The sequence below is a fragment of the Festucalex cinctus genome, chromosome 11 (genome assembly GCF_051991245.1).
Source record: "Festucalex cinctus isolate MCC-2025b chromosome 11, RoL_Fcin_1.0, whole genome shotgun sequence".
Lineage (NCBI taxonomy): Eukaryota > Metazoa > Chordata > Actinopteri > Syngnathiformes > Syngnathidae > Festucalex > Festucalex cinctus.
The window spans coordinates 20,003,226-20,029,640 of NC_135421.1; the positions used below are offsets into that span (position 1 = coordinate 20,003,226).

At 39.9% G+C, this 26,415-nt stretch overlaps 2 protein-coding genes and 1 pseudogene across 5 annotated transcripts; all 3 read right to left on the minus strand.

The window, feature by feature from the left end:
* Positions 1 to 755: 755 nt before the first annotated feature.
* Positions 756 to 10,677, minus strand: LOC144030220 (abl interactor 2-like). 3 transcript variants are annotated; one of them, XM_077536319.1, is made up of 11 exons: positions 10,507 to 10,677; positions 8,806 to 8,973; positions 5,536 to 5,712; positions 5,400 to 5,417; positions 5,184 to 5,275; positions 3,974 to 4,077; positions 3,409 to 3,636; positions 1,999 to 2,169; positions 1,819 to 1,896; positions 1,565 to 1,735; positions 756 to 1,439 (listed from the first exon to the last, which is right to left on the minus strand). In XM_077536319.1, the coding sequence occupies exons 1-11, from the start codon at positions 10,621 to 10,623 to the stop codon at positions 1,264 to 1,266; spliced, it is 1,500 nt and encodes a 499-aa protein (XP_077392445.1). In that variant the 5' UTR covers positions 10,624 to 10,677; the 3' UTR covers positions 756 to 1,263. The 3 variants fall into 3 exon arrangements, with proteins under 3 accessions (XP_077392445.1, XP_077392446.1, XP_077392447.1); XM_077536320.1 differs by lacking the exon at positions 3,409 to 3,636 and adding an exon at positions 4,353 to 4,469; XM_077536321.1 differs by lacking the exon at positions 3,409 to 3,636.
* A 565-nt stretch (positions 10,678 to 11,242) lies between these two features.
* On the minus strand, positions 11,243 to 16,560 carry tmem237a (transmembrane protein 237a). Its single transcript, XM_077537003.1, has 11 exons — positions 16,412 to 16,560; positions 15,517 to 15,590; positions 15,095 to 15,217; positions 14,749 to 14,848; positions 14,526 to 14,680; positions 14,219 to 14,342; positions 13,013 to 13,204; positions 12,859 to 12,932; positions 11,975 to 12,062; positions 11,782 to 11,903; positions 11,243 to 11,441 (listed from the first exon to the last, which is right to left on the minus strand). Exons 2-11 carry the CDS (start codon positions 15,578 to 15,580, stop codon positions 11,374 to 11,376), a joined length of 1,110 nt encoding a protein of 369 aa, XP_077393129.1. The 5' UTR covers positions 15,581 to 15,590; positions 16,412 to 16,560; the 3' UTR covers positions 11,243 to 11,373.
* A 951-nt stretch (positions 16,561 to 17,511) lies between these two features.
* LOC144030572 (MAGUK p55 subfamily member 4-like) lies at positions 17,512 to 25,647 on the minus strand (annotated as a pseudogene). The gene is made up of 22 exons (XR_013287291.1): positions 25,540 to 25,647; positions 24,846 to 24,883; positions 23,791 to 23,841; positions 23,570 to 23,691; positions 23,420 to 23,497; positions 23,211 to 23,294; positions 23,017 to 23,148; positions 22,871 to 22,952; positions 22,703 to 22,788; positions 22,505 to 22,576; positions 22,240 to 22,436; positions 21,119 to 21,204; positions 20,998 to 21,047; positions 20,896 to 20,925; positions 20,756 to 20,780; positions 20,190 to 20,228; positions 19,916 to 20,086; positions 18,951 to 19,031; positions 18,771 to 18,864; positions 18,569 to 18,677; positions 18,365 to 18,499; positions 17,512 to 17,703 (listed from the first exon to the last, which is right to left on the minus strand). The product of XR_013287291.1 is annotated as an MAGUK p55 subfamily member 4-like (transcript).
* Positions 25,648 to 26,415: the final 768 nt, after the last annotated feature.

Genomic DNA, 26,415 nt, shown 5'->3' on the forward strand with positions numbered 1-26,415 from the left:
AGCGGCCACTTTGAGGTGCAATATGGGAGGTGTAGTTCTAACACGTTGATTGGCCACTTTCATGATGCTTTGTGGGAAGTGCAGTTCACATATGACGGTGTCGTTATTAGATGTAATTTAATTGGGCTGCCAGATCGTATCGGGGTCGCCGAACGAACACCTCCCGCTCCCAGTTGACGTCAAACATTGGAAAGAAAAGATGTAATTTAAATAACAAAATGTACGAACTGAAATGGTAAAAATGTAAATAAACCTAAGAATATAAACGCAAAATATATTGAATAAATAATAAAATAGATGGAATAAACCATAAATACACAAAATAATTGTCTCAGATGTGACAAATATTGTCAGTTTACATTGTTAAAGTGTTCCTATTATCATTAAGACTGTTTTTTGTTATTGACTTGTGAATAGCTAAAAAAGAAACCAAACCGAAGTTATCGTTAGCACTGCTGTACTGACGTCACCGGCAAGTGCGAAGGCGCTTCAATTTATGTTTTTTTTTTCACTCTTAAACTATCATGCCTTTATATTTATTTACGTGTTTGCAATTTAGTCCATAAATTGTGTTATTTTGAACAATTTTAAACGGACAATTTCCAGACTATCATGTAGCGTGACGTCATGGGCAGGCGATTCCGATACAATCTGGCAGCCCGATCACATCTGGTACCGACAAACGACCTGTTGCTTTTCGAGGTGCATTTTTGGAAGTGTGCTGACATAGGCCAAAACAAAGCTTGAATCATATACTGAGTTATCAATTCTTGATTTATTACAGCAAATATGAACCTTAAATCAAAGACAAAGAAGCTTAAAGTGAAGACAGCCATTTTGTTTGTTGATTAGGATTTGTAAAGCACAGATACAAATCACACATTTTTATTAAAAGATACATAAAACAAATATTTAGTACAAAATATCACAATATATACTGTATTTTATTTGACACATTTTAAACAGACCTGAAGTTACTGTAGTATTATTTTTGGGGTGGCAAAAACATCATTCATACGCACACACTTTCCTCACTTTAAGGGTCCGTACAACAAAAAAGCTCAAAATAAAACACAGAATAAGCACATAAAATATAACGTGTACAGTTATACTGTACACAAATGTAAACATGGCACACGTGCACACAAACACTGTAAACTTCAAGAATGGACAACCGGGGTCCACATCACAACATCAATAACACAAGGCTCAGAGGTGGCGTCACCATAAGTGCAATGGTTTGTGGGTAAATTTAAAAAAAGGTCAGTCGGTGTAGTGCATGATGGACTCCACGTAGTTCCCTGGGAAGAGTCCAGTAGTGGCGTTCATGATGCCCTCGAACCAGCCATCCTCATTCTTCTTCAGTACGTAGATGATGGCGCCCTCCTGGAACGACAACTCATCCTCTTTGTCGGCCGTGTAGTCGTAAATGGCCACCACTAGAGGGTGCAACATACCATTATTTAGTCTTATTTCAGTTTTTTTGCTATTTCCACATCAAAAGTATGTATATTTTACAAAAAGGTATTTGTGTATGTGTGTTAAATAAAGTTGTAATTTGAACCTTTCTCCAGGTAGTTCCTGGGGGCCCAGGGAGGGTCTTCCTCCGCATACGGGTCATTGTACTCTACCACCGCTGAGTCCTCTTCTCCACCCTGGGCGTCATCGTTCTGGGGGACATTATCGGGCGCCGTCTCCTCAGTGGGCGGCCGCAGGGGCGTCACCACGTCCGAGACTAGAAGCCAGATGACGGACGAAATCGGTTATCTAACACATCATCGGATGATGAGAAAAGAAAGATGTGCAACGTGTACTCACTGGATTCCTGGAGGCGAGCCACGAAGCCCATGAGAGGGAGCTGAGGAGTGAACTGGAGGAGGGAAGGCGGTGGAGAGGCTGCAAAAAAGCAGACGCGTTATATAACTTTTTTGTTCTATATCTTTTCAAACAAAATATAAGAAGTTGCTAATATTTATTATTGTTTTTCCCAGCACGTACCCGGGCTTTGGCCATTGCAGTAGGGCCCGCCATTGACTTGGTGGCTCTGCGTGCCAATTGGCTGTCCGGTGACAGAGGGCGGGCGGCGGTAGGGCAGGGAGCCGCCCACCTGCGGCGTCTGCTGGCGGGGCTGAGGGCGGTTCATGCTGAAGAACTGAGGCACCACCCCACCTGATGCACCAAAATGTGGAATTATTTTTAACGGTATGCATTGAGATAAAAAGATGTGGAATGATATTGGTGAAAAATGTGTAATGATAATGAATGATATTGAAAGAGAGAATTAAGTGGAGTTATAATGAATTATGTGCAAAGATACTGGTGAATGTTGTGGAATGACATTAAAGGAGATGGAATGTTGTGGAATAATATTGGTAAAGAAAGTGTAATATGTTGGTGAAAAAATGTAAATGATATTGAACGATAAAATGATGTGGAAAGATATTGAAAGACAAATTTAAGAATATAGAATGATGTGGAATTATATGGAATAGATGTGGAATGTAATGAAAAATGTGGAATGATACTGGTGAAAAATATTTAAAGGGATACTTCACTAATTTAGCCAATTATAGCAATAAAAAGTTTATATTTAGTCTATAATTAATTTCACACTTTCTTTATTTTTCACGTACAATTAATACTTTTAAAGAACAATTTTGCCACTTGTTGTCGACTGACAATAACATCACATGCTCAGGTAACGACCAATCACAGCTCACCTGTTTTCTAGGTTTGGTCATATGACATTCACAAGCTGAGCTGTGATTGGTTACCTGAGCCTGGAGCACATTGTGATGTCATTTTCAGTTGACTGCAAGTTGCAAAATGTGTTTTTAAAAAAAGGTACTAATTGTACAAGAAAAATAATGAAAAAAATGTATTATAGACAAATTTATTATAGACAAAAATATTAAGGTTTGACTGCCAAAAATGGCTAAATAAGTAAAGTATCCCTTTAATATTTTGTTGAAAAAAAATAGATTGAATAATATGAAATGAGACTGAAAGATGGAATGATGTGGAAAGAATGATGATATTACTGAAAAATGCGCATTGTTTTTGTTTTTTTTTGTTTTTGGGTATGCAGTCATTTCTGGAACGAGCTAAACATTTAGAATTTATTAATGAGAATGATGTGAATCTGTTCTGTTGAATTTGCCATTGGGAATGAATGGGAAATTTCGGGGTGAAAATGTGGAATTGTGGGGAAAGTGAATTTTTTTCAAATGAGAATAATAATACCTCGGATGGCGTAATGTTTTTGAATACGGTGGAATTAGATTGATGCGAATCGGATGAATTATGTGGAAGGAGATGCAAGCCAAAATATGGAAACATATGAAAAAAAAAAGCCTCAGAATTCACACAATAAAGCTGATCTGAACCAGACAGGAAGTAGAAACTCACCGTCCTTGGGTGACGACGAGTGGGGGGAGGGAGGCGGTGCAGGTTGGATGCCGGCGGTGCTGGGGATCTCGTTGGGCTTGGACAGAGGGGACGGGGGCGCATGCGGCAAGGGCGCCGGCAGGGTTAAGGTGGCAGAGGAGGAAGAGGAGGACGAGCAGGAGGAAGAGGAGGTCGGAGACGAGTTGGGGGCGCTAGAAGACGAGCTGGCCGCTCTGGTGCAAGGGGAAACTTGAGGGAGAACATCCAGTAAGCTTTTTCTTTGGCTTTTTTTTTGGGAAACTTTTGTTATTTGCTGGAAAAGTTGCCATTTCTGTTTTTGTGCTCGTTCTTAAACTAAGGTGGCGACAAAGCTGTCAAACACAAAAGTAGTGCATTGGCGCCATTTTGTGGCATCTCAAGGCAACTAAAGTGGTATGATAAAAAATGTAAAAAAACAAAATAATTTCCGGGGGAAAAAAAACCCCAAACCTGTTACATTTAAAACTAATAAGACAGACATATTCTTTATCCTCCGCACAGAAAGACTAATATTACTGCGGTCTACCGAGTGTGTACAACTTTTTACCTGGGAAGAATCCGGGCGGGGATGGCGTCGCCACGGGGATAGGCACACCACTGCCGCTGTTCTCCCTACTGCTGCTCCGACTGCTACTCCCTCCGCTACTGCCGCTTTAAGATAGACAATTAATTTTATTTTTTTGTGATCAAAATGGAGTCCATAATATGAGAAAGAAGAAGACGGCGGCAAATTTACAGCGGCGGGACTGACGGAGAAAAATGTTAGCGCCAAGCGGAAGAAACAGCAAAGAAACGCGACAAATGCATTGGATGGCGGCTCAGGAAGGGGGCGGGGCCAAGCAAGCGTCCGCGAGTGGCGAAAGAAGCAGATGAGGGACTCCCAGCTGGCGGCGGCGGCGGCCATGTCATGTGGTCGACGGGCTGACCTGCACGTGCGCGGTCGGGCGCTGCCGTCGCAGTTGCCGGCGGCGGGGCTGCAAGCGTAGTGGTTGGGGACCACCGGAGGCCGCACGGGCTCCAGGGTCCTGTAGGGGGAGCTCTTCCTGTGCGCGCACATGGCAGGTTAGGATCGGGCTAGAAAATGCACGCCCCCTTCTGGCTAAACACAAACATGGGATTCTGATTCTTTCGTGTGTGAGTTGACGTGGAATAACGAAGATATTGCATTTCATTCTAATTTATAATTAAAACATGTTTGGCTGAGTACGAAGTTAAAAAAAAAAAAAAAATAATAATAATAATAATAATAATAATTAAAAATAATAATAATTAAAAATAATAATAATAATAATAATAATAATAATAATAATAACAAGAAAAGACGGCCAAGCGATAGGAGCTTGTGGGTGACCTACATGCCGGAAGAGGGAGAGAAGGAAAAACAAGCTTTCATAACGCATGATGTCATTCCTCCCAATGCTCTGCGTGTGCATGTGTGTGTATGTGTGATGTCATCGCCCGCGTGCCGAGTCAAATGTGTAATCATCTGCCCTCAGGATGCGCACACACACACACATTTGTTTTGTTTGAATCATTGACATCGCCTTGAAACCATCATTTGAAACACTAATCATTGTTGAATAGAAATCTAAACGACGACTTGTAACCATGTCACGTCATTAAAAATATCATAAAAAGGTTTTGAAGTAAATGTCCAGTATTTTTTTTTTAAACATGTTTGTGTGTAATTATAAGTACCGTACACACTTTGAATTGATTCAAAATGGCGGCAGGTGATTCAAGATGGCGTCACGTACCCAAAGATGCTGCGTCCCGCCCTGGGGGGGCTGGGGGGTTTCTGGCTGGGGGGGCTGAACCCGGGCCCCTTCGCGTTCTCCTGCCCGTTCACCTGTTCAAACGTCACTCATCAGTCTTCATCATTGTCGTACTTGTGATGATGTCATAACACGACGGTCGGATGTACAATGCTCAAAACCACAACACTGTGCACGCCACCGGTGCTTGTGACTTACCTTCAACCTCAGCAACCACTTAAAGCATCAACGAAAGCAAAAAAAACAAAAATACAACAGACAAGGAGGAAGTGGTCAATATCGGTATAAATGAAGTCACGTGACGACGACGGTCACAGGGGTCGGCCGATCGCACCTTGACGCCGTGACCGACGTGGTCCAGCGCGCCGAAATCCAGCGGCTTGCGGACATAGCGCAGCGGCCTCTCCGGATTGGTCGGCGCCACGATCTTGTGGGCGCGGCTCGCGTTCTTATTGGTGGTCAGCACGCCGATCTCCCGCCTCGCCACCTTCTCCTTGTGGATGTCCACCGTCTAACCAACACAAAACAAAATGGAGGCGTCGACTTTTGTTGACAAATATGTCATTTTTGTGTACAAACATGATTGTGTTTCGGGGGGAAAGGGGTAGACATTTTGTGCACAACCTTGGGTTTGGTCAAGTATTTACCTTTTTGTGCACAAATCTTGCACTTGTGTGGATTTGCATCACAAATATAACTTTTTGTGAGCAAATAAGATGTTTTAATAGCCAAATATTGCATTCTTGGGAGAAACGATTGGACTAATATTTTGTGACAATATATAGTGTTTTGGGAGCAAGGGTTAGCAATCTTCCAAAATCCTGCTTTTTGTGGTCAACCGTTTCATTTTTGTGTACAAATGTTGCACCTTTGTAGACATATATGTAACAATATGTTGTGGAAAAATATAACTTGTAACATATGTTGTGTTTTGGGAGCCAAAATCCACTTTTTTTGTAGTCAACCAAATCATTTTTGTGCAGAAATGGTGCATTTTTGTAGCCAAATATTTTTTGTGACAATAGGTTGTTCTTTTGCGGACAAATCTATAGTGAATAAATTGGGGTAAGGTTAGTGCCCAAACCCAACTTTTTGTAGTCAACCATTTTATTGTTTTGCACAAATGTTGCACTTTTGTTGACAAATACCTAATTTTTGCGACATGTACATTGAGGAAAAATGTAATTTTTGTGACAAAAAATTAGTGTTTTGGGGGGAAACTTTTGCAATTTTCCACCAAAATTCAACGTTTTCTAATCAAACAATTTTTGTGCACAAATTTTAAACTTTTGTAGATACCGGTAAATATAAAATTGCTCTTTTGTGGACTATCAATTTTTTTTTTTAATGATTATACAAGTAGTGTTTTATAGCAATTGTGTGCCAATAAACATTTTGTAGTCAATTGTTTCATTTTTTTAGCACACTTACATCTAACAAATACATCTTTTGGTGACAATAAGTTGTGCTTAGTGAAAAAATCATGACAAAAGAGTTTCGGCCCGGCATAGATCTCAAACTCGGTACTCGAGGGCCGCAGTCCTGCCTATTTGAGATGTCTCCCTCCTCCAACACACATGAATTTAATGAAATTATCATGTTTCTGCAGAGCTAGCTGATGAGCTGATCCTTTCAATCAGGTAAAACCTCTAAAACATGCAGGACTGCTGCCCTCGAGGATCTGAGTTGGAGACCTAAACAAGACATTTTGCAACAAAATCCAAATTTGCAGTCAAGTATTTCATTCTTGTGCACAAATGTTGGTCTTTTGTGGCCACATTTTTTGTGTGAATGAATAGTATCGGGTTCACCCAACGATGTTCCTGTTTTTTTTTTTCTCCACTAAACTTCTCAGAGAAGCGACGTCCTCCAAATTGTTGCCGCCAATTTGGAAGCCTTTGAAAAGATGTACAAGTAAGAATGGTGCATGGGTGTAAAGTTGTGTTTCAAAGAGTGAAACGCGCACAACTGTCCTTTTGAAATGGTGTATAATGGCCCCGTTTCAGATCTATCATTATCGCTCCGCTGTGATGCGCAAAAAAAAAAAAACGAGCTGCTGTCCGTCTTCTTTCAGGCTTGTCAGAAGCATTTTTGTGTGTCTTTGTGCGCATGTGTGGGTAAAGGATGGCAGCTGTTGTGTAGGCGAGCGTTGTGCGCAGGCAGTGACGCCGGCTCGCACAAAGATGAGCTTATCTACTGTCAGCATTCATTTACGTGAATGCATAATAAGTCGGCTCGCGACGCTTCAACAACGTGAAATTCACAAATTTGGTCCCACGAAAATATACTTGATATATTTATGTATATTTATTTTTATAAGACCACACTGACACACAAAGAGTACATGAAGTTATGAAAAAGTTTTGCTTTGGAAACAAGTTTCCTTTCTTGTTCATTGCTCACTCCCCTCATCATTCATTTTTTGCTTCCCTACCCTCCTTCCTTCATCCATCCTTTCCTTCCTAGCATCCATCCTTCTTCCCTACCTTCCTTTACTCATTCACTCGCAGCCATTTTCACTGAAGCAACCCCCTTCCCTCCCGGCTGTTTTATTGGATGTTGACTGAATTTGCAAGGCCCACAGAATATTGTGTTCTATTGCTATAAAAACATGGAACCTAGAAAAAGAAAGATTAGAGTCTCTTCTTTCATCAGAAAAAAAAGTATGTTTCTATTTTTTCCCGTTTTGCAGCAATTAGCATTATAGCAAAGTTTCATCATTATTCCCCAAAGTGTTTAAAACAGTGTGGAAAAGAGCCTTTTGCAACATGGCCCTGGTTGATCTCTTATACTCTGCTGCCACCTGCTGGCCGTTTTGTAATAACTACCATTGCATCAAGCATTCTCTTCAGTTCAGAGGTGGCATCAACACCTCCTCTATGCTCTAGCATTAAAGAAATATACATATATATATAAAAAATGTATAAATACGTCTGTGGGACCATGGCAATATTTAAAATAGAACGTATTTACACGGTTTTGGGAGCAAATGAGTTAATATCATCCTTGATTTGAAGTGTATTGCATGCCTACAAATTACAATACTATTGCCCAGGTCGAATTCTTAACTCATTCAAACCCAAAAACTGGTAAATACGTTTTTCAATACTTTGACCTTCCCTCCCAAAAACGTGTTTACACGTTTTTTTTTTAGTTTAGTTTTTTTTTTTTTTTTTTTTCCATGTAAGAGCATACAGAAGGATTTGATGCAGCCTATCCTGTTGTTCCAAAAAACGGCCAGCAGGTGGCAGCAGAGTATAAGAGATCAGCCAGGGCCATGTTGCAACTAGCTCTTTTTGACAATGTTTGACAGGAAAGTGAACATTGATGAAACTTAGCTGTATTCTAATGTTAATTGTTGCACGGAAACAGATAAAGAGGTACTTTTTTCCTGATGCAAGAAGAAACTAATTTTTCTTTTGGTAGGTTCCATGTTTTTATAGCAATAGAACAGAAACAGAATATTCTGTGGGCCTTGCAAAATCTCGCAAAATTCAATAAAACAACTGGGAGCGAAGGGGGTTGCTTCAGTGAAACTGAAAATGGCTGCAAGTGAATGAGTTCATGAAGACGTTGCAAGTGTCATGCGGTCGTGATGGCCGACCTGTGCGATGTGGTTGACGGAGCTCTCCATGCAGCGCAGCTGGGACGTCTGGATGTCGAGCATCTGCAGCATGTTGTTGGCCAGAGTGTTGATGAGGTAGGCCACGCTGGCCACAGACTGCGTGGTGTAGCTCTTGGTCTCCTCCAGGGCTCCGTGCTTGTCCGACGCCTGGCCAGGTAAGTCAAACGTCACCATTTTCAATCATGACTAGAGTCAAGTCAGCCATGTGTTCAAGCAGCTGACGGTGATTTGATCACAACTGATAAACGTATAAAAGCTAGCAAGGTAGTGGAAGAATGCTAATGGCTAACGTAGCGGTTTACATCTTAACTTTAATCTCATCTTCATAAATGCTTGCATTCTTGAACTATGTGTTCAAGATACTGGTGAATCAACACATATTACTGTTTTTTTCTTTTACAAATTGCTGACCAATCGTAAGTGTTAAAAATGGCTGATTTTGGAGGTACTGTACAAGGATTCCACCCAATGCCAGCTATGATGGATTAGCAAGCGAGAAGCTAGCATGATACACTGCCAGAGCAAGTCCATTTTCGCTCACATCATTTTGCATGTGCTTGCGTTCAAATTGTGTTCAAGTGAGCTAGTGTATGTAAAAACTACAATTTGGTCATAAGTAGTTAACTAATGGCAGCTAGTGTGCTAGCAGGAGATGCTAACATAAGAGTCTACATCTTTCCGTTCATACATGATTGGATTCAAATAAGATAGCTGACAGATTTGATAGTCCATGTTACTAGCATAATGAGTTAGCGAGCTCATGGCTAGCACAAGAAGCTACGTCGTTCATTCTTGAGACATGTAGTACCATCTGTGTGACTACATTTATTTTGTGTAAGCTTGGCGCTTACATGCAAATGACGTGTGTAATGTGTGCCTGTTTATATGTGTGTAAGCAGGACGAATGCAATGTAGGTCAGCGCAAACTCGTTCATGCCAGAGGTTGACAAGAAACGTACTGACACACACAATTCTACCGGGGGCGGGAGGCCTGTATTGCTGGAATACTACTAAACAAGATTCATGTCAAGTAAAGGGCAATATGGAGAAATATAAAATGGGTGCTCACAGGATTGTGTAGTGACCCCCCAAGTCATGAGTCCATTGGATCACTAATTAATTAAAAGTAGTAACGTGGTAACATTCTCTAAGCATGACAGTGCCCAAATGCTGTGGAATAAGAACGGTGCCGGCCTGCGAATAATTAAATTCTGCATATAGTTATAATACCCAATAAATTTCACTGGAGAGAAAAATAACAATTAAAACCACAAAAAAAAAAAAAAAAAAATACCAATAAACATTCAATATACTGTACGTTTACATAAATTTTACATCTTGAATTTATGTAATTTTAATCTGATTATTGTTCATAACTCAAGTCATGCTAACAAATCAAGGTTAAAAAAAATAGCAGAACAATGACTCATATCATTCAACTTAATCAGAGCACACTTAAGTTTAGGTACCACTGTACACACAATACGTTGTTTAAATTTTAAGGAAAATTGATTTTATATAGTCTTGCTATATCGCTGATTGTCATCTGTCACGGGCGCGATAAACGGGGGTTGACTGTAAACTCGTTGCCGGCCGGTGGTACGCCCACTTCCACACTAAACGCCGTTACATGAAGCTCCACTTCCCCGACACCGAACTTCTCCTTACGGAAGCGCCTACCTGGACATAGTTGGTCTCGCAGTACTCGGCGACCCTCTCCAGGTTGGGGAAACTGTCAAGGAGAGCCCTTCTCCCCGCGGGGATCTCCTCCTCGAGAAGCATTTGAAGCTCCGCCATCTTTACATGTTTGCCTGACTTGCCGCGCCACAGCACGAGTGCGGCGTGCTGTTGCCTTCATGTACCCTGGGATAAAATATTATCTCACGCCATTAATGCTTTCGAAAACGGGGACAAACGGCATTTAGGTGAAAAAAACAACAACGTTCATTTGTTAAAGTATAACAATCATACACGGTTGTAAACATTTGGAGGTTAATTAGTTTGGAGTTTCTATTTGTTTTTGTGAGATTTTTAAATCGTAAATGAACAGTTACCAAGATATACATCATGGTCTTAAACGCACCAGTTTACAACTCCACTTGTGGTAATTCATTCATTTTTTGTAACGATTGTTCAGTTTCGTGCACTATTCTACATTTCCAGCATTTTAACGTCTTTACAAATGTGATCATTTTAAAACTCATTCAAATACAAAATAACTATTCTTATTAGACACTGTATTTTTTATTTGAAATGTCAAAATTATACAAATACATTAAATTAAAACAAATAGCAGTATTAAGTCAAAAGTGATTTAAAACACATTATGAACAGTACTGTACCTGAATCATTTATTGGATTTAGAGGTCAGCAGCGCCACCTCATGCCTAAAAGCTGCAAAAGCATGGCACAACAATTTGGCTGTCACAGGCTACTTTGTTTATTTCTTAAATTCACAAAATCATAAAGGACAAAAATGTAAAATACACATAGTACAAAAATATTTTGAATATAAATACTAGGAATTGGTGATTTCAGACAAGGTTTTTAGGCTGGAATGTCCAAGTTCTCATCACTCCTGGGATAGCTCTCAACTTCCATGGACATCAAGAACTCTGCAAAGAAGTAATGACAATTACACATAAAATCATAATAAATAATACTATTAGTAACCATAATTTTGCCTTTGACATGTGCTCAAGCCCAATTCTCCCAAAAAGGACTGCTTCAAAAAAAATAAAATAAAATAAAATTACTACTTCCTGTTCAAGTTCCGCATGGGTGCTTGAAACTTTTTCATGCATCCTTTCTATCATGATAAACATTTCTACAAAATTCTGTGTACATTAATGAAATTTGCATGGGAGGTTGATTTTTTTCATGAGCAGACCCTCGCAGCCATGCACTTTTTGAGGACAAATTCACAAAACTATAAACCAAAATGGCGGTACATACCTTCTGTGTAGTCAATATCTGGCCGCGTGGAGATGACGGCCCAGGCCAGCCCCACCAACATCGCAACCACCAGGTTGACCACGATCCACGGTCGCAAGATCTGCTCCTCAGAACCAGGAGGCCTTAATGGAGGAATATTATTATTATTTTTGGATCATTATGCGCCACAATGCTAGTTTTTAAAACGTCTCACCACAGAGTCTCGTTGGCGGTGGGATAAAGATGGATGCGATCGCTGGTCATCTGCTGACTGAGGGACAGGATCAACGCGATGAAGTACACTGCAAAGACAACAGAATAATAAATGAAGTACAGAGAGATGTAACAATATCCAAACATTATGATACGATATCACGGTATTGTGGGGAGGTTGGCGATACAAAAGAATGTCACTCACAATATTGTAAAAAAAAATAATTAGCTTATACTAAAAAAAACACCCAATATTGTGTTGTCGTACATTACAGCAATGAAAAATATTCTATTATATATAAATATAACATATAAATATAATATTATATATATATATATATATATATATATATATAGAGGCACTCATGCAAGCACACATTGAGCTCCTACACATAATGACTATGTTCACAATCATATGTTCCCCTTCATTTGACCATTATTCTGGATTTTAAACATAGAAGGGCCAAAACATGCCTTGTGAAAATTAAACTGCACAAAAGAAGTAGCCACCAGAGGGTGCTAGAACTACACAAATGGAAATTAACCTGACTTTGTTAACAGATGTGCTACATTTAATATCGTGACATTACGACGATGATATATTGTGGCAGTTTTAATATTGCAATATCACGATATTGCCACTATCGTTACATCCCTAGAAGTACAGCAGATGTGGTGAGTTGACAACGTCACCCCCTAATAGACAATATTGTAGTAAAACGTTGAACAAATCTTTAAAATAAACTTCTTGATGCCACCAGGTAACTCCAAAAATGTTCACATAACTTTAAAATGACCTGAAACTGTAAGTATTATGCTAAAATAACATCAAGTAGCTCTATTTTTGTTTGTTTTTCTTCAAGTGTACCATTGTGTTTGTCTTACAGAAGGAGGCAAGAGCAGCAGGATCCAACGTGATGAAGCCCCTCAGAGCCATGGAGGCCTTGGCCAGGTTGACTCTGGACGTTGTAGAAAATCCAAAATGAAAAAAAAACAAAAAAACATGGACTTGACAGCAAACAGGACGTGACGAACGTACCGGTCGAAGGCGGAGACGGTGCTGATGGCGAGCAGCAGGTAGAGCAGCGACTGCGCGCTGTAGGCCAGAGAGTGATACTGCTGCAGGAGGTTGGCCAGCGTAGACATGTGATCACCTGCCAGCACGTACACCACGCTCACGTTCCACACCGCGTAGCCTGATAAGAAGCCGTGGCAGAACAGGCCCAGAATTCTACAAAAGAAGAGAGTGTGCCATGATATGGCACATACAGAATTTATGTATTTATTAAAGGACCTCCATAAATCTCTGGGAGCAATGATACGAAAATCCAGTAAACAATCAACGAGACGACAAAAGAAACGAGATACGACGCAAATCGCAATGATACGACTTGATGACATGACTTGATGATGTACATAACATAACAACCTGACTCAATTGGCAAAACTCGATGATACGACTCAATAACTCTTTGACACAACTCCATGATATGACTCAATATTACTCAATAGTGCTCAACTTTATTAACTCAATATGACTCAAAAACATGACTCGATGATATGGCTCAATGATGGTACGACTCAATGACAAGACTCATTAACACGACTCAATGATACAAAACTATACGACTTATTTTAATGACATGACTAAAAAAAAACGACTCAATGACACGACTCAGTGATTTGACTATAACACGAGTCAAAGCTACTACTCATTGACATAGCTCAATTATATGATTAAAAGAAATGATTCGATAACAAGTTAACAACTCAATGACACAACTCGAGACAACTACCGGTAAATGACTTGGCTCATCGAAATGACTCAATGACACAACTCAATGATACAATTCAATGACCAGACTTAATAATCCGACTCAATGATTCTACGCAATGATTCTACTCAATATGATATAATATGATACATATGATACTATAATAATATGATACAATATATACTCAAAACACGACTCAATGATATGACTCAATAACATGACTCAATGAAATGAATCAAAGACACAAGTCAATATGACTCAATCAAATGATGACTCCATGACACAGCTCAATGACCAGACTTAATAACGCGACTCAATGAAATGACTCAATGATTCTACTCAATGGCGCTCAACTCTATTAACTCAATATGACTCAAAAACACGACTCAATTATATGACTCAATAACATGACTCAATGAAAGGAATCAATGACACAACTTGATGACGCCTCAATTATACGACAGACATACCTGAAGCTACTATGGACCTTGATGGCTATGTCTCTGGTGGTCCACATCATCTGTCTGGGCTCCAAGTAGTCGTCCGGCTGGTCGGGATGTCGGAACTGCTCCACTCGCTCGGCCTGGAAGCGTCCTATGCATAAACGGACAGACTTCTTCATTATTAAATTCAGCAATTCGAACTGGACGTCAAAGTGCCCTCGGGCTCGCATTGCAAACGTCACATGACCAAACCTTAACAACACGCGAGCCGTGACGTTGATGATATTGTACTTTGTAAAAGCAAAGTATCATAAAATGTACAATTGCAACTTACTGTTTCTCTCTACAAAAACTCTGCCAACAGGTTGACTGTTTCCATGTGGGGCGGAGAACAAGGAATGCTGGGGAATGGGCGAGGGGGCGTCCGCCACGATGTCATCATCTTCAACTCCGAGGTCGCTGCTGTGATGCTCTGTGGATTTGGTCTTCCTGCGCAACATAGCGACGGTGATTTTATATTGCAATAAATCAATAAAATGGTTGCGCTTAACGCTAACCTCTTCCTTTTCGTCCGTTTGGTGACGGCGACCATGGCTTCTTCCTCGTCCGCTTCAGCCGTGTTCCCGTTTGGCGTGTCGACATGCTCCACCTGCTGATCTGAAAACATGACAAAATACACATTTAATCCATAACACAAGTTGTGTTTTGGCACAGACATTCTTTACAAACAATAACACTGAAATGTTGTGTTGTGTTTACATTAAAATGATCTAATATTACCTAAAACAATACTAAACAGCTAGCTTATCCTACCAAAATAAATAGAAATGTCTATATTTGGGCACAAAACTGCCATAGTTGACCTCAAAATGTCTTGTATCACCTAAAAGCTAACAGGCTAACCAATAGCCGGCGTTCTTTTCTTTTTCTTCTTCTTCTGTGGTGCCGCCGCATCGAGGAAGTCCGGTGTTGTCGCTTCCCTGTTCGGATTGGTCAATTCCTCATGCTCCACCTCCACGCAAACCACTTTCGAAGAAAAAAAACAAAAAAACAAAAAACAAAGACAAGCCGATGATGTCATGGTGATGTCCAACAGGAACGATGATGTCACTCAAAAGTGAATTTGCTTTCCCCTTGTAATACACATAGCATAGTAGCAGTAATATATGTGGCATTCTTGTAATACTAGTAGCAATAATACATGTAGCGTAGTTATGGTAACACTAGTAGCAGAAGTAATGCATGTAGCATACCAGCACTACTATCATAGAAGTAGTACCAGCAGTAATACATGCAGCATAGCAAGGTAGTAGTAAATGACTGACCTTCGCCATCGCCATCGTTGACTTCCTTCTTGGACTTCCTTTTCCTGCCCTTGACTGTTGGCATGGCGACCAGTCTGCCAATCAATGATTGAGGTCAGTCAATTAGCACTAAACGTTAGCTGTGATTGGATTAGCCCGCTAGAGCAGCTGTTGCTAAGCGAACGTCAAAAGTTGTATTGGTCCCATTTGATTTAAAAATGAAAGAACATTTCAAGTGGTGAAAGTCATCACTTTGCTATGCTAACATGCTAACAATGACATGTTAGATGAGTGTTAGCATAGCATCTTAAGCAGCTGCTATGTTAACTATTAACTGTGCAAACCTGCTATGCTACATGTATTATTACGGGTACTTCAATTACAATGCATATTACTACAGGTTTTTGAACTATGCTACATATCACTACTGGTTCTACTACTATGACACATCTACAATGATGCTACACATAAAATTCACTAATACTATTACTTCTACTCTGTTACATATATTAATAAAACTATGCTCCACTTATTACCGCACTACTGGTTCTATTCTTACTAATTATTACTATTCCTACAGGTACTACATGTATAACTACAGGTAGTACAAATGTATGCTACATGGTATGCTAAGTGTACTAATGTTACTGCTACTATGTGGAACATATTACTACCAATATGCTACATGTGTTACTTCCGGTAATAATACTAAGCTAAATGTGTTACTACTAGTATGCTACATTTAGTACTACTAGTATGATGCATGTATTGCTACTATTACTTTGCAACATTGATTATTAGTTTACTACCAGTACTGCTAGTCTGCTAGTATTATATAGTACAGTATATATTGTTAATAACAGTTTAAATATAAAAAATACTATTTGCTAAACATGCTAAAGCTAGTATCACTCACCTGTCCGCGCTGTGCTCAGTTCGTCTTCACGATGGCGACATGGACGCCAACGTGAGTGACAGGTGGACCGTGTGCTGAGCCTCTGGGGGAGCTTTGTGATGATGTCATTAGCAAAGCAGCCAGCGAGGCTAATCTGACCAGCAGGAGTCTTCACAAATGATCCATCCGGGTGTCAAACTGTCGTTATCAAAAGAACTTTAGTCACATTGGATGATTTATTAATGAAAGAAGAAAATAGCACAAAATATTTGTATAAGTAAAGTAAGAACACTCACATTTTAATGGGCAAAAATGCCAAGAAGGCAGAAAGTCTTCCAATAATGCTAGTTTACTCACACAAATGTTGAATTGGAAATTAAAAATGTCACAAAAGCGCACGAAAAGTTTTGACTTTTAGCACAGAAGTGTATACTTTGCCTCCACAACACTACGTGACATCACAAAAATGATAGATTTGTCCAAGAAATTGGTCTTTTTTCTCTCTCTCTCTCACAGAAATCCACAATTTTGCCACTAAAAGGTTACAGTAGTAAATCCTGTCAGCACTGAATAGCTCCATGTGGCAGATTAGCAGAGAGGGAGAGCGAGGTGGTGTTGTTAAGATAGGTATGTAGGTCGGTCAGTTGCTTGAGAGCTAAATAGGTAGCTACTGTAGGAATGTAGTACCTACCTGGTAGCTAGATAATGCAGGTAAGGTAGGTAGGCTACTACCCTACCTACAGTATCTAGCTACCAACGTACCTACATTCACACCAATTTAGCTAATTAAATCAGTCATGGCAGTAGCTGGTTTGTTGCTAATCAAAGCATTCATGTAAGTAGGTACTAGGTACCTCGGTGCCTCTTGGTCCCTAGCAAACTATGTAGCTACTATGTGGCTACAAAAAGGTTGTACTGTTTGTAGCTAGTTAACTAACTTGTCATAGATAGTCAGTTAGTAACTAGGAGAACAAAACAACATGCTGGCTTTGACCTACAGGTAATTAAGTTAGCATGTCTGCATGTTCACACAGCCTGCAGGTGGCGCTAGCTGCTAGTCACTGACAGCAGTATATACAATATACTCGCTATAGCTTCCTGTGAGGCTAGTCTATATTAGCGTCCAGCTAGTCCTGGGCTCGGGTCCAGCTGACGGGTATCCAGTTTGCGTCCTCCTGCACCCGCTGGACGGCGGCGTGTAGCTTAGCACAGGTGTCGCTGAGCTGCTCGTTGACTAGCGCCTCGTCAAACAAATGTTTGTACTTCTGCTCCATCTGCTGAGACGACTCTTCCAGGTCCGCAAGTTCCTGCTTCTGTAGCACATACACAGCTGCGGTTAGCTTGCTAAAAAGGTAGTTAGGTAGGTTATAGGCTCGATAGGTAGCTTGGTGGTGTAGGTCTGTTTCACGGTAAGTAGAGCGGTGGGTAGGTAGCTAGTAGGGATGTAACGATATCAAAACATCACGATAAGATATTATCACGATATTGAGGGGAGGTTGGCAATACAAAAGGTCACAATATTGTAAAAAAAAAAAAAATAGCTTATACCTAAAAAACAACACAATGCTGTGTTTTACATTACAACAATGAAAAATGTCATAAAAATATAAATATATATAAATATATATATTGAGGCACTCATGCAAGGACACATTGAGTTCCTCCACATACTGACCATGTTCACAATCATTTTATGTTCCCCTTCATCACACCATTATCCTGGATTTTACACATAGAAGGGCCAAAACATCCCAAATGAAAATGAAATTGCACTAAAGAAACTATCCACCAGAGGGTGCTAGAACTGCACAAATAGAAATCAACCTGACTTTCAATAGATGTGCTGCTTTTAATATCGTGACATGACGACGACGATATATTGTGGCAGCTTTAATATCACGAGATCACGATATTGCCAATATCGTTACATCCCTAGTAGCTTGTATATGATGTATGTGTTCTGCTCAATCTTACCGTTACATTTCTATTGTGCAGGTAACTGCAAATGATTCTGACGCTCCCTCCAGTTTGAGCGAGTTTCTCCAAGCTTGGAGCTTTGATGAAGATCACGTACGGCTTGTACTTCCTGGTCCTCAACGGAGGAATGTTCTACAACATGACAGAAACTCTGTAAACCATATCATTTAAGTACTTCTACTGTGCTGTGTACATTCTTACATGAGGTTCAATGTCAATAATGCACACATGTCCCCGTTTGATGATCTCATTGATGGTGTCGATACTGGTCCCGTACTTGTGGCCCTTATACTCGCCATATTCCACAAACCTGCACAAACACAAACTTCAAGGTCAGTTGTGTGTAAAATCTCAGGCAAAATTAAAAATAATAATTGCATGTAAAATCAAAACAGAAGTTTACCTGCGGCTGCACACCATATAGTCAAAGAGTTCTTTGTTGACAAAGTGGTACTCTCTGCCTGTCTGCTCCCGCGCTCTGATTGGGCGGGTAGTGTCTGCGGCAGCCAATCACAACAAACATTGCTGAGTTATTCACAGGTTTCCCCGTGCGGTCATGTGCAGTGGTCAGAGGGAGCCGTACGTGGTATAGGTCCCTCGTATGTATCCGGGTTGAGTTGGATGAGGGTCTGTCTCAGCTCATTGGTACCTACTCCTGAAGCGCCTGTCCAGAACTCACAAAATGGACAATAAGACAAAAAAAGACACAAAAGCTCAAAGTGTTTACAAATGTAACCAAAATTGTTCGCCATATTTTAGATGTTTCCCTCCTCTAACACACCTGATTCAAATGATCAGCTCATCAGCAAGCTCTGCCGGAGCCTGCAAATGACCCTGGTCATTTGAATCAGCTATGTTGGAGGAGGGAAACATCGAAAACATACAGGACTCTCGTTTGACACCTGCGAACTAACCAGTTAACAGAATTACTAATAACTGATTGATAGATTGACTGGCCGATTAACTGTCTGATTGACTAACTCACTAACTGATTAGCTAAATGATTAAATGACTCACTAATACACTGACTCACTAAGTAACAGACTAATCAACTGACTAACCGATCAACCGACTGACGGACTACCTACTTGCCTACCTACCCTAGTAATTAACTGACTGAGCAAACGACTGAGAGACTGTCTAACTATTAACTAACTCATGAAATGACCGACCAACTGGCTAATTGACTGACTACTTAATTACTCAAATGGTTAACTGACTAACTCATGAACCGAAAATATAATTCCATAACTGACGAATCAACTGACTAGCCAACTGACTGACTGACAATGGACTACCCAACTACCTATATACTAACTAATTGGCTAACTAATGAACTGACTGACCAAATGATTGACTGACTAAATAACTGAAGTGACACTGTATTGGCTAACCGATCAACTACCCAAATGATGAACTGACTATTTACCCGATTAAACTGCATAACTGACTCGTTAACTGAATCAACAATTCAAACGATGGGGTCTTATCTACTTAGACTTAACAGCGATATTGCTGCTGAAGCTGTTGTAGTGATGCGCTTCTCACCTACGAGGATGATGAGTCTGTGGTGGTCCTGCGGGGGTCGTCGGTAGAGGACCACTTCCTCGTAGGGCGTGGCCAAAGTGGAGGAGGAGGAAGTGTTGATGCTGGTGCAGGACTGACGCCTCATCTTGGACAGCGACTTCCGCAACAGGCAGAAACTACGACGGAAACCCGCTGAGGGTGGCATTTGTTTTATGATGTTTAAAAAAATGTTACTGGAATTATGTACAATGACAAAAAAAAAAAAATCAACATATTTAAATATGAGTAATCTCACCGTGGTAGAGCTCCTCAGCAAACTCTAATAAGTCTGACTCTGAAAAATATGACAACACATCACACTGCCTTACAACATCACAACAAATAACTGCCTGACTGACCTACTAACTACTTGACAACCATCTAATTAACTCAGACTGACTGACTTAGCAATACTGAACAAACTAACTTACTAATTCATTCTGATGAGGACCTCACCTCAGAATTCCTCACAAACTAGTAACTAACTGACGGACCAAATTACCGAGCAACTATCAGACTAATGAACTGACTGACCGACTAACCCACCCACAAACCAACCAGCCATCTGATTATCTGACTACCTAACTATTAACTGATGTACTGACCGACAGTCCAACCAGTTGACAGATTGACTGACTGACCAAGCAGGTAACTGACTAATTTGTAACTGATTGACCCCACCAACAAACCAACCGGCCGTCTGATTATCTGACTACTAGATAAGTACTAATTACCTAAAAATAATTAATGCACAAACTGACTGGATGGACAAGCAAACGACTGACTAACTAACTATGATTGACTAACTGACTAGAGACTTACCTACCAAAATGTGTTTCTTCCTTAACTGGTGGACAACAAACAAACAAACACAAAAGCCATTTTGTTTATTTTGGAGTCTACAAGGTGTCCTTTAATAAAAGTGTATTCAAGGATATGAAATATGCAGAATGTTGTATTACCTGAAGTGCATTTGTCTTGTGTTTCCTTCTCTGAAACAGAAAAAAAATAGGTGTACAAAATCACACAATCTATATAATTGTGTCTATATGTGTATGACCCACCATGATCAGCTCTGGTGACTTAATCAGCATCACGAGAGGGCAAACAGTCACTAGTGTCAATATACTTATAACAGCTTCGTGTTTATGATTGTTGGCAGTGATGTCATGAGACGGTCCTCACCTGCTTTGCTGCCTTCACCGCCACACTCATCCTTGTCATTCTGAACATCCTTACGCTCCTTATGATCCCTCTGCTCCTTCGGCTTACTGATGACATCATCGCAAAAAATACATTATGTGTGTTGTAGAAAACGCATCACAGTCACAAGAAACACCTAAAATGGACATAGCACACATCACAATTTGGTTGAGTGTGTTAGGTAGGCAGTACGGTAGATAAGTAGTCAGGCATTCCGTAATTTCATTACATAAGATGGATTGGTAAGTAGGAAGTCAGGCAGGTAAGGTAGGTCAGTCCGCCCACCAGTTCAGTAGTTCATCGATAGAATGTTGGTAGTTAGTTGCCGGTAGTAGGTAATTTACTTAGTTACTCAACTACTTGCATTTAGTCCATTCGTCAATCAGTCACTAAGTATAGTTAGTTAGTTAGTTAGTTAGTTAGTTAGTTAGTTAGTTAGTTAGTTAGTTAGTTAGTTAGTTAGTTAGTTAGTTAGTCTTTCAGGTAAATAGGCAGTTAATCACATAATCAGTTTGTTTGTTAGTTAGGTACAGTAGGTCGTGAACATAGATATCTAGTAGGAATTAGGTTGATAACTTGCTAGATACCGGTGTGTAATTTGTTAGCTAGCTCATTACGTCAGTCATTGTGTTAGTGAGGTAGTTTGTTAGTTAGCCAGTCGAGCGGTCCATTAGTTAGTGAGTTACGGTGCCAAGTAACCTTCCAGTCAGTCAGTCAATCTATATGTTAGTTAGGTGGTTAGTCAGTCAGCATACTAGTTAGTTAGTTAGTTAGTTAGTTAGTTAGTTAGTTAGTTAGTTAGTTAGTTAGTTAGTTAGTTAGTTAGTTAGTTAATCACATAGTTTGTTAGTTAAGTACAGGAGGTAGTGAATATATGCATCTAGTAGGAAGTAGGTTGATAACTCGCTAGATACTGGTGTGTAATTTGTTAGCTAGCTCATTAGGTAGGTTGTCAGTTGTAATAAGTCATTGTGTTAGTGAGGTAGTTTGTTAGTTAGCCAGTCCAGCTGTCCATTAGTTAGTTAGTTAGTTAGTTAGTTAGTTAGTTAGTTAGTTAGTTAGTTAGTTAGTTAGTTAGTTAGTTAGTTAGTTAGTTAGTTAACCTCTTCAATGTGGCGGCTGACGGAATCAATCCGGCAAAGGAGGCTGAGCTGGTCACCTTCCTGGCCTGCCATCACCGTCCATCTGACTGGTCCAAGACCTCCAACACTTCCCCCTTACTGAAGATAATTCCCACGTCAGGGCACGGCATGGACGAGTCCTGCAGGGGGCAGTAGTCCACCATGGCCCTCATGTAGACCTCACACAGGAGAAAAAGATACTCAGCACACATCTCACACATGAGGAGTTCTGCTGAAGGTTCCTCACTGGTTTGTTGATGCTGCTCAGCTGGCAAGTGTTTGGAACTACTTTGAAGAGCATGGTGCCCTCAGACCGCATCTGAGCACACAGATGAGTAACGTGAATAATCATTTTAGGAACTGGAGGACAAATGGAGGAGCATGAGAATGATGTGGAACAGGACAAATGTGAGAAAAATGTGGTAATGCTTGCTAGCAGACCAACCAGAATCTGGATGACCTGCTCCGGTTCCAACCCCACCAGCGGCTTCCCGTCCACCTCCATCAGAAGATCTCCAGGATGAAGAAGACCTGAAACACAAAAAAATGGTTACTGCACATCTCAATGTTGTGTCACACACCGACTAACAAAAGCACACACACACATACACACCACTGCGATCCGCTAGTCCTCCACGAATCACCCTGGCGATAAAGATCTCGCCCGTCTCCTTGTCCTTCCTGATGGTGGCCCCCTGACACACACATGCACACACGCTGAGGACAAACGCCAATGCTGGTCTCCAGTTGTGTTCTTACCAGAGGTTGTTCATTCTTAGCCAAACAAACGACCCTCACGACCTCCTCATCTTCAGACAGCCCATCGGGTAGCGGAGCCAAGACGGGTCCGAAGTCTGCTTGAGCCACGGCGTCGTGACAGGATAACAAGGCCTAACACCAGGAGAACCACGGTCAGGATTGGGTTGGGCTTAAAGACCTATTAGATGGAGGACCTTCACATGTGGAGAACTGAGGAGGATCTGAAGCTCTGTGGCCTCCACAGAAGGAGTCTGGACCGTATGGAGGATGCCCTGGACCTCAAAAACAACACGGAACAGGACCCCGAGTTAGGTTGACAATCATTTACTAGTCATTTAGTTCAGCAGCTAGTCAGTCGGTTAATGAGTTGCCCTAATTGTTGTAGTAATTATTTGGCGTCAACCTCACGTGAGAGTCCCGAAGCATGACACAGGAAAGGGCGGGGCCACTGTCTCTTGAACGTCAGCAGGCACTCGTAAATCTGGAGATGGAGAAGCCAGGAAGTGATGTCATAAGCAGACGCCCCTGCGCCTCCTCCTGGTCGGAGTCGTACCTGCAGCAGGGCACGCAGCCACGGAGCGCTCAAGAGCTCATGAAGAAGATGAGCGCCAGTGACGTTTCTACAGACGGCCTCGCTGACATCCTCCGCCACCATCGACAACACCTCAATGACGCCTGTGTACACACACACGCATTACGTTGGTAGTTGCATTGGTTGGTTAAAATCTCTGAATGACATTTACGTGATCTTAAAATGGCGGCTTAAAGCTTTACCATCCTCCTCTGTGTGCTTCATGACGACTGTCCTGTCACCATCAGCATGCCCTGGAAAACAAAGCACATCAACGTTTAATGCTCAAACATATGGCTCAACTTCCAAGTCCATTTACGTGTAGAAGCATTTTCTTCCACCAGAGGGCGCCATAGGACTACACGGACGCAAATAGTGTTGCGCTTTGGTTAGTGGGGCTCTAAATGTGGACCCATGCAAAGCGTTCTTATTTAGACTCATTCCAAGAACCGGCTCAGTTCTGATGAGTAAGGACTCTGACAAGATTCTTCCTTTGACTTAGAAAGTCACTGGATAACAGGTTTGTTTTATCCATGTGACTTTGGCAGCTATACTGGACTTTTTTTTTTTTTTTTTTTTTTTAAATAGCTGCATACGTCCATTGTTATTCATGATAAATGGATGGGGTTGATAAAAGCAACAACAACAAGAACAACATCAACACCAAAAGAAAATTTGTATCTTTATCCCCAGCCAAAATTGTATTCACTTGTTAAAAAGTATATCACAATTTCATATTTATCGTTTGTTTTACATTCTTATTAGGGGTGCAATGAAAACCAATTTGGTTAGAGCTAAAAGATGTGAATGCATCAAATCGAACAAATTGTTTCACTTTAAAATTGCCCTTCCTTGAATCATCGTATACCGACTATTCTATTTATTTTTTTACGTGAACTTGATAGAGAACGTTGAAAGCCACCAGAGTCAATTATAAGGTGACCAGTCACTGCGTAAAAGAAAAGAAAAGTCGTTTTTTGCATAACATCAATTAAAAATAAAAATACGAAAAGAGCCAAGGGAGAGTCAAAATGACTTCCTGTCATGTGACTTGTCAGCATTAAATTATGGCGATTTTCCCCCCTCTTAATATTCTGTAAATATTCAAGTTGTAAATATCAGTGAAACTTATTTTAACACCCAAAAAAGCAAAACCATAGCAATTGAAAATTGTTAACATTTTGACATTCATTAGAGTGCTACGTTAGCATTTAGCTCAAAGTAGCATTGAAGGACGTGATCACAAGTGTCGACTCACCTCATGATCGTCTTGATGGGCACTCACGCTGATGTTTGCTGTTTGAATGCCAGAGTTACTTAAAACAGCCACTAATCCTTAATCTTATAAACCCTCTCTCTCTTGAAGACACGCGAAAACACACACGTACCCATTTTGAAATTAGGAGTACGCACCACTAGAGGGCAATGTTGTATTTTTCAAAACGTCTGCTATTCTTGCTTCAAAACTCGGCGTTACATGTATTGAGTCTGTTGTGATTGAAGCGTATTTAATATATATATATATATATATATGTATATATATTAAGCATTTTAAGAAAAATACCCCAAAATTACATAATAAAAAAAAAAACAATAATAAAATACATGGCTTAAAAATGTGTAAACAATGTATTCATTTTGCATTACTGCTGTGTAAATTATTTTTATTTCACAATTATATTGAAAATCATAGTCTACTAGCAGAATATACTTTACTGTCATTAACTTCAATGTCTTTTTTTTTTTTTTTTTTTTTTTTTTTTTTTTTTTAAATAATCATGATTGTCTTTTCTGGTTGGCTGCTGGAGAGCCCAAGAAGGCTTTTAGTGTGGCGTCCATTTTGGTTCAAGTTGAAGCTCCCGAGCATTCAACATTTAGTTTTTATGTTTGTTATTTATTTAGTTAACGAGTGCACGAGGGAAATAAGCGTGAACAATAAAGGATGTACATACAGTATAAGAGACGCACGTAGCAGAGGCACCGAGCTAATATAACCTAACGACTTCGTTACAAAAGCATCATGTGATGCGCAGCGTAACTGACCACGTCGGAAAGTCTCAAAGGAACAGTCAGTTCTAGAACATAACAATGTAATCTTATGAGATTAAAGTCTTTTTTTTTCTTCTTTTTTTTTTTAAATCAGAAGTCAATCTGAAAGAAGAGTCGTCAAGAAAGTTTTAATTTCACGAGAATAAAGTCATATTGTTTTCAGATTAAATTTGTATGTGTCTGACAAAATGAGGTATAATTTAAGAAAAAAAATTCAAGACCTCAAACATTCTCTAAAATGGGACTTTTTTTTATGTACTGCTCGTGTATCCCTAATAAAGTGCACAAATTTATAGTCTGGCTGCGGACCAAAAGGGGGCACTGTGGCTACAGATAGGTGATAAATTTTAATAAATTTATTAATTTATTTTTAAAAAACCTTTTCAACAAGTCTGACATCCCAAAAAGACAAAGCGCTTTGGGGGGGGGCTTTGAATGTACTCTAATAAATACATACATTAAAAAAAGTAATAAATAAATAAATAAATAAATAAATAAATAAATAAAACAAATTAGAAATTAACATTTAGTAATTTTTTTTACCAGATTAACATGAATTAATTACAAGTAAATAAACAGAATAAAAATGCTGAAAGTAAAATATATTTTTAAAATAAAAAAGTCCATTAAGAAAGCAAAATCAAAATGACAAAAACTGATAAATTACATAAAATTTTTATGTAATTAAAAGAAAAATCTTTTTTTTATTAAAACAAATAAGTAAATAATAAGTAAATTATATTCAACCAATCTAAAATCATTTTCAATTAAAAAATTAC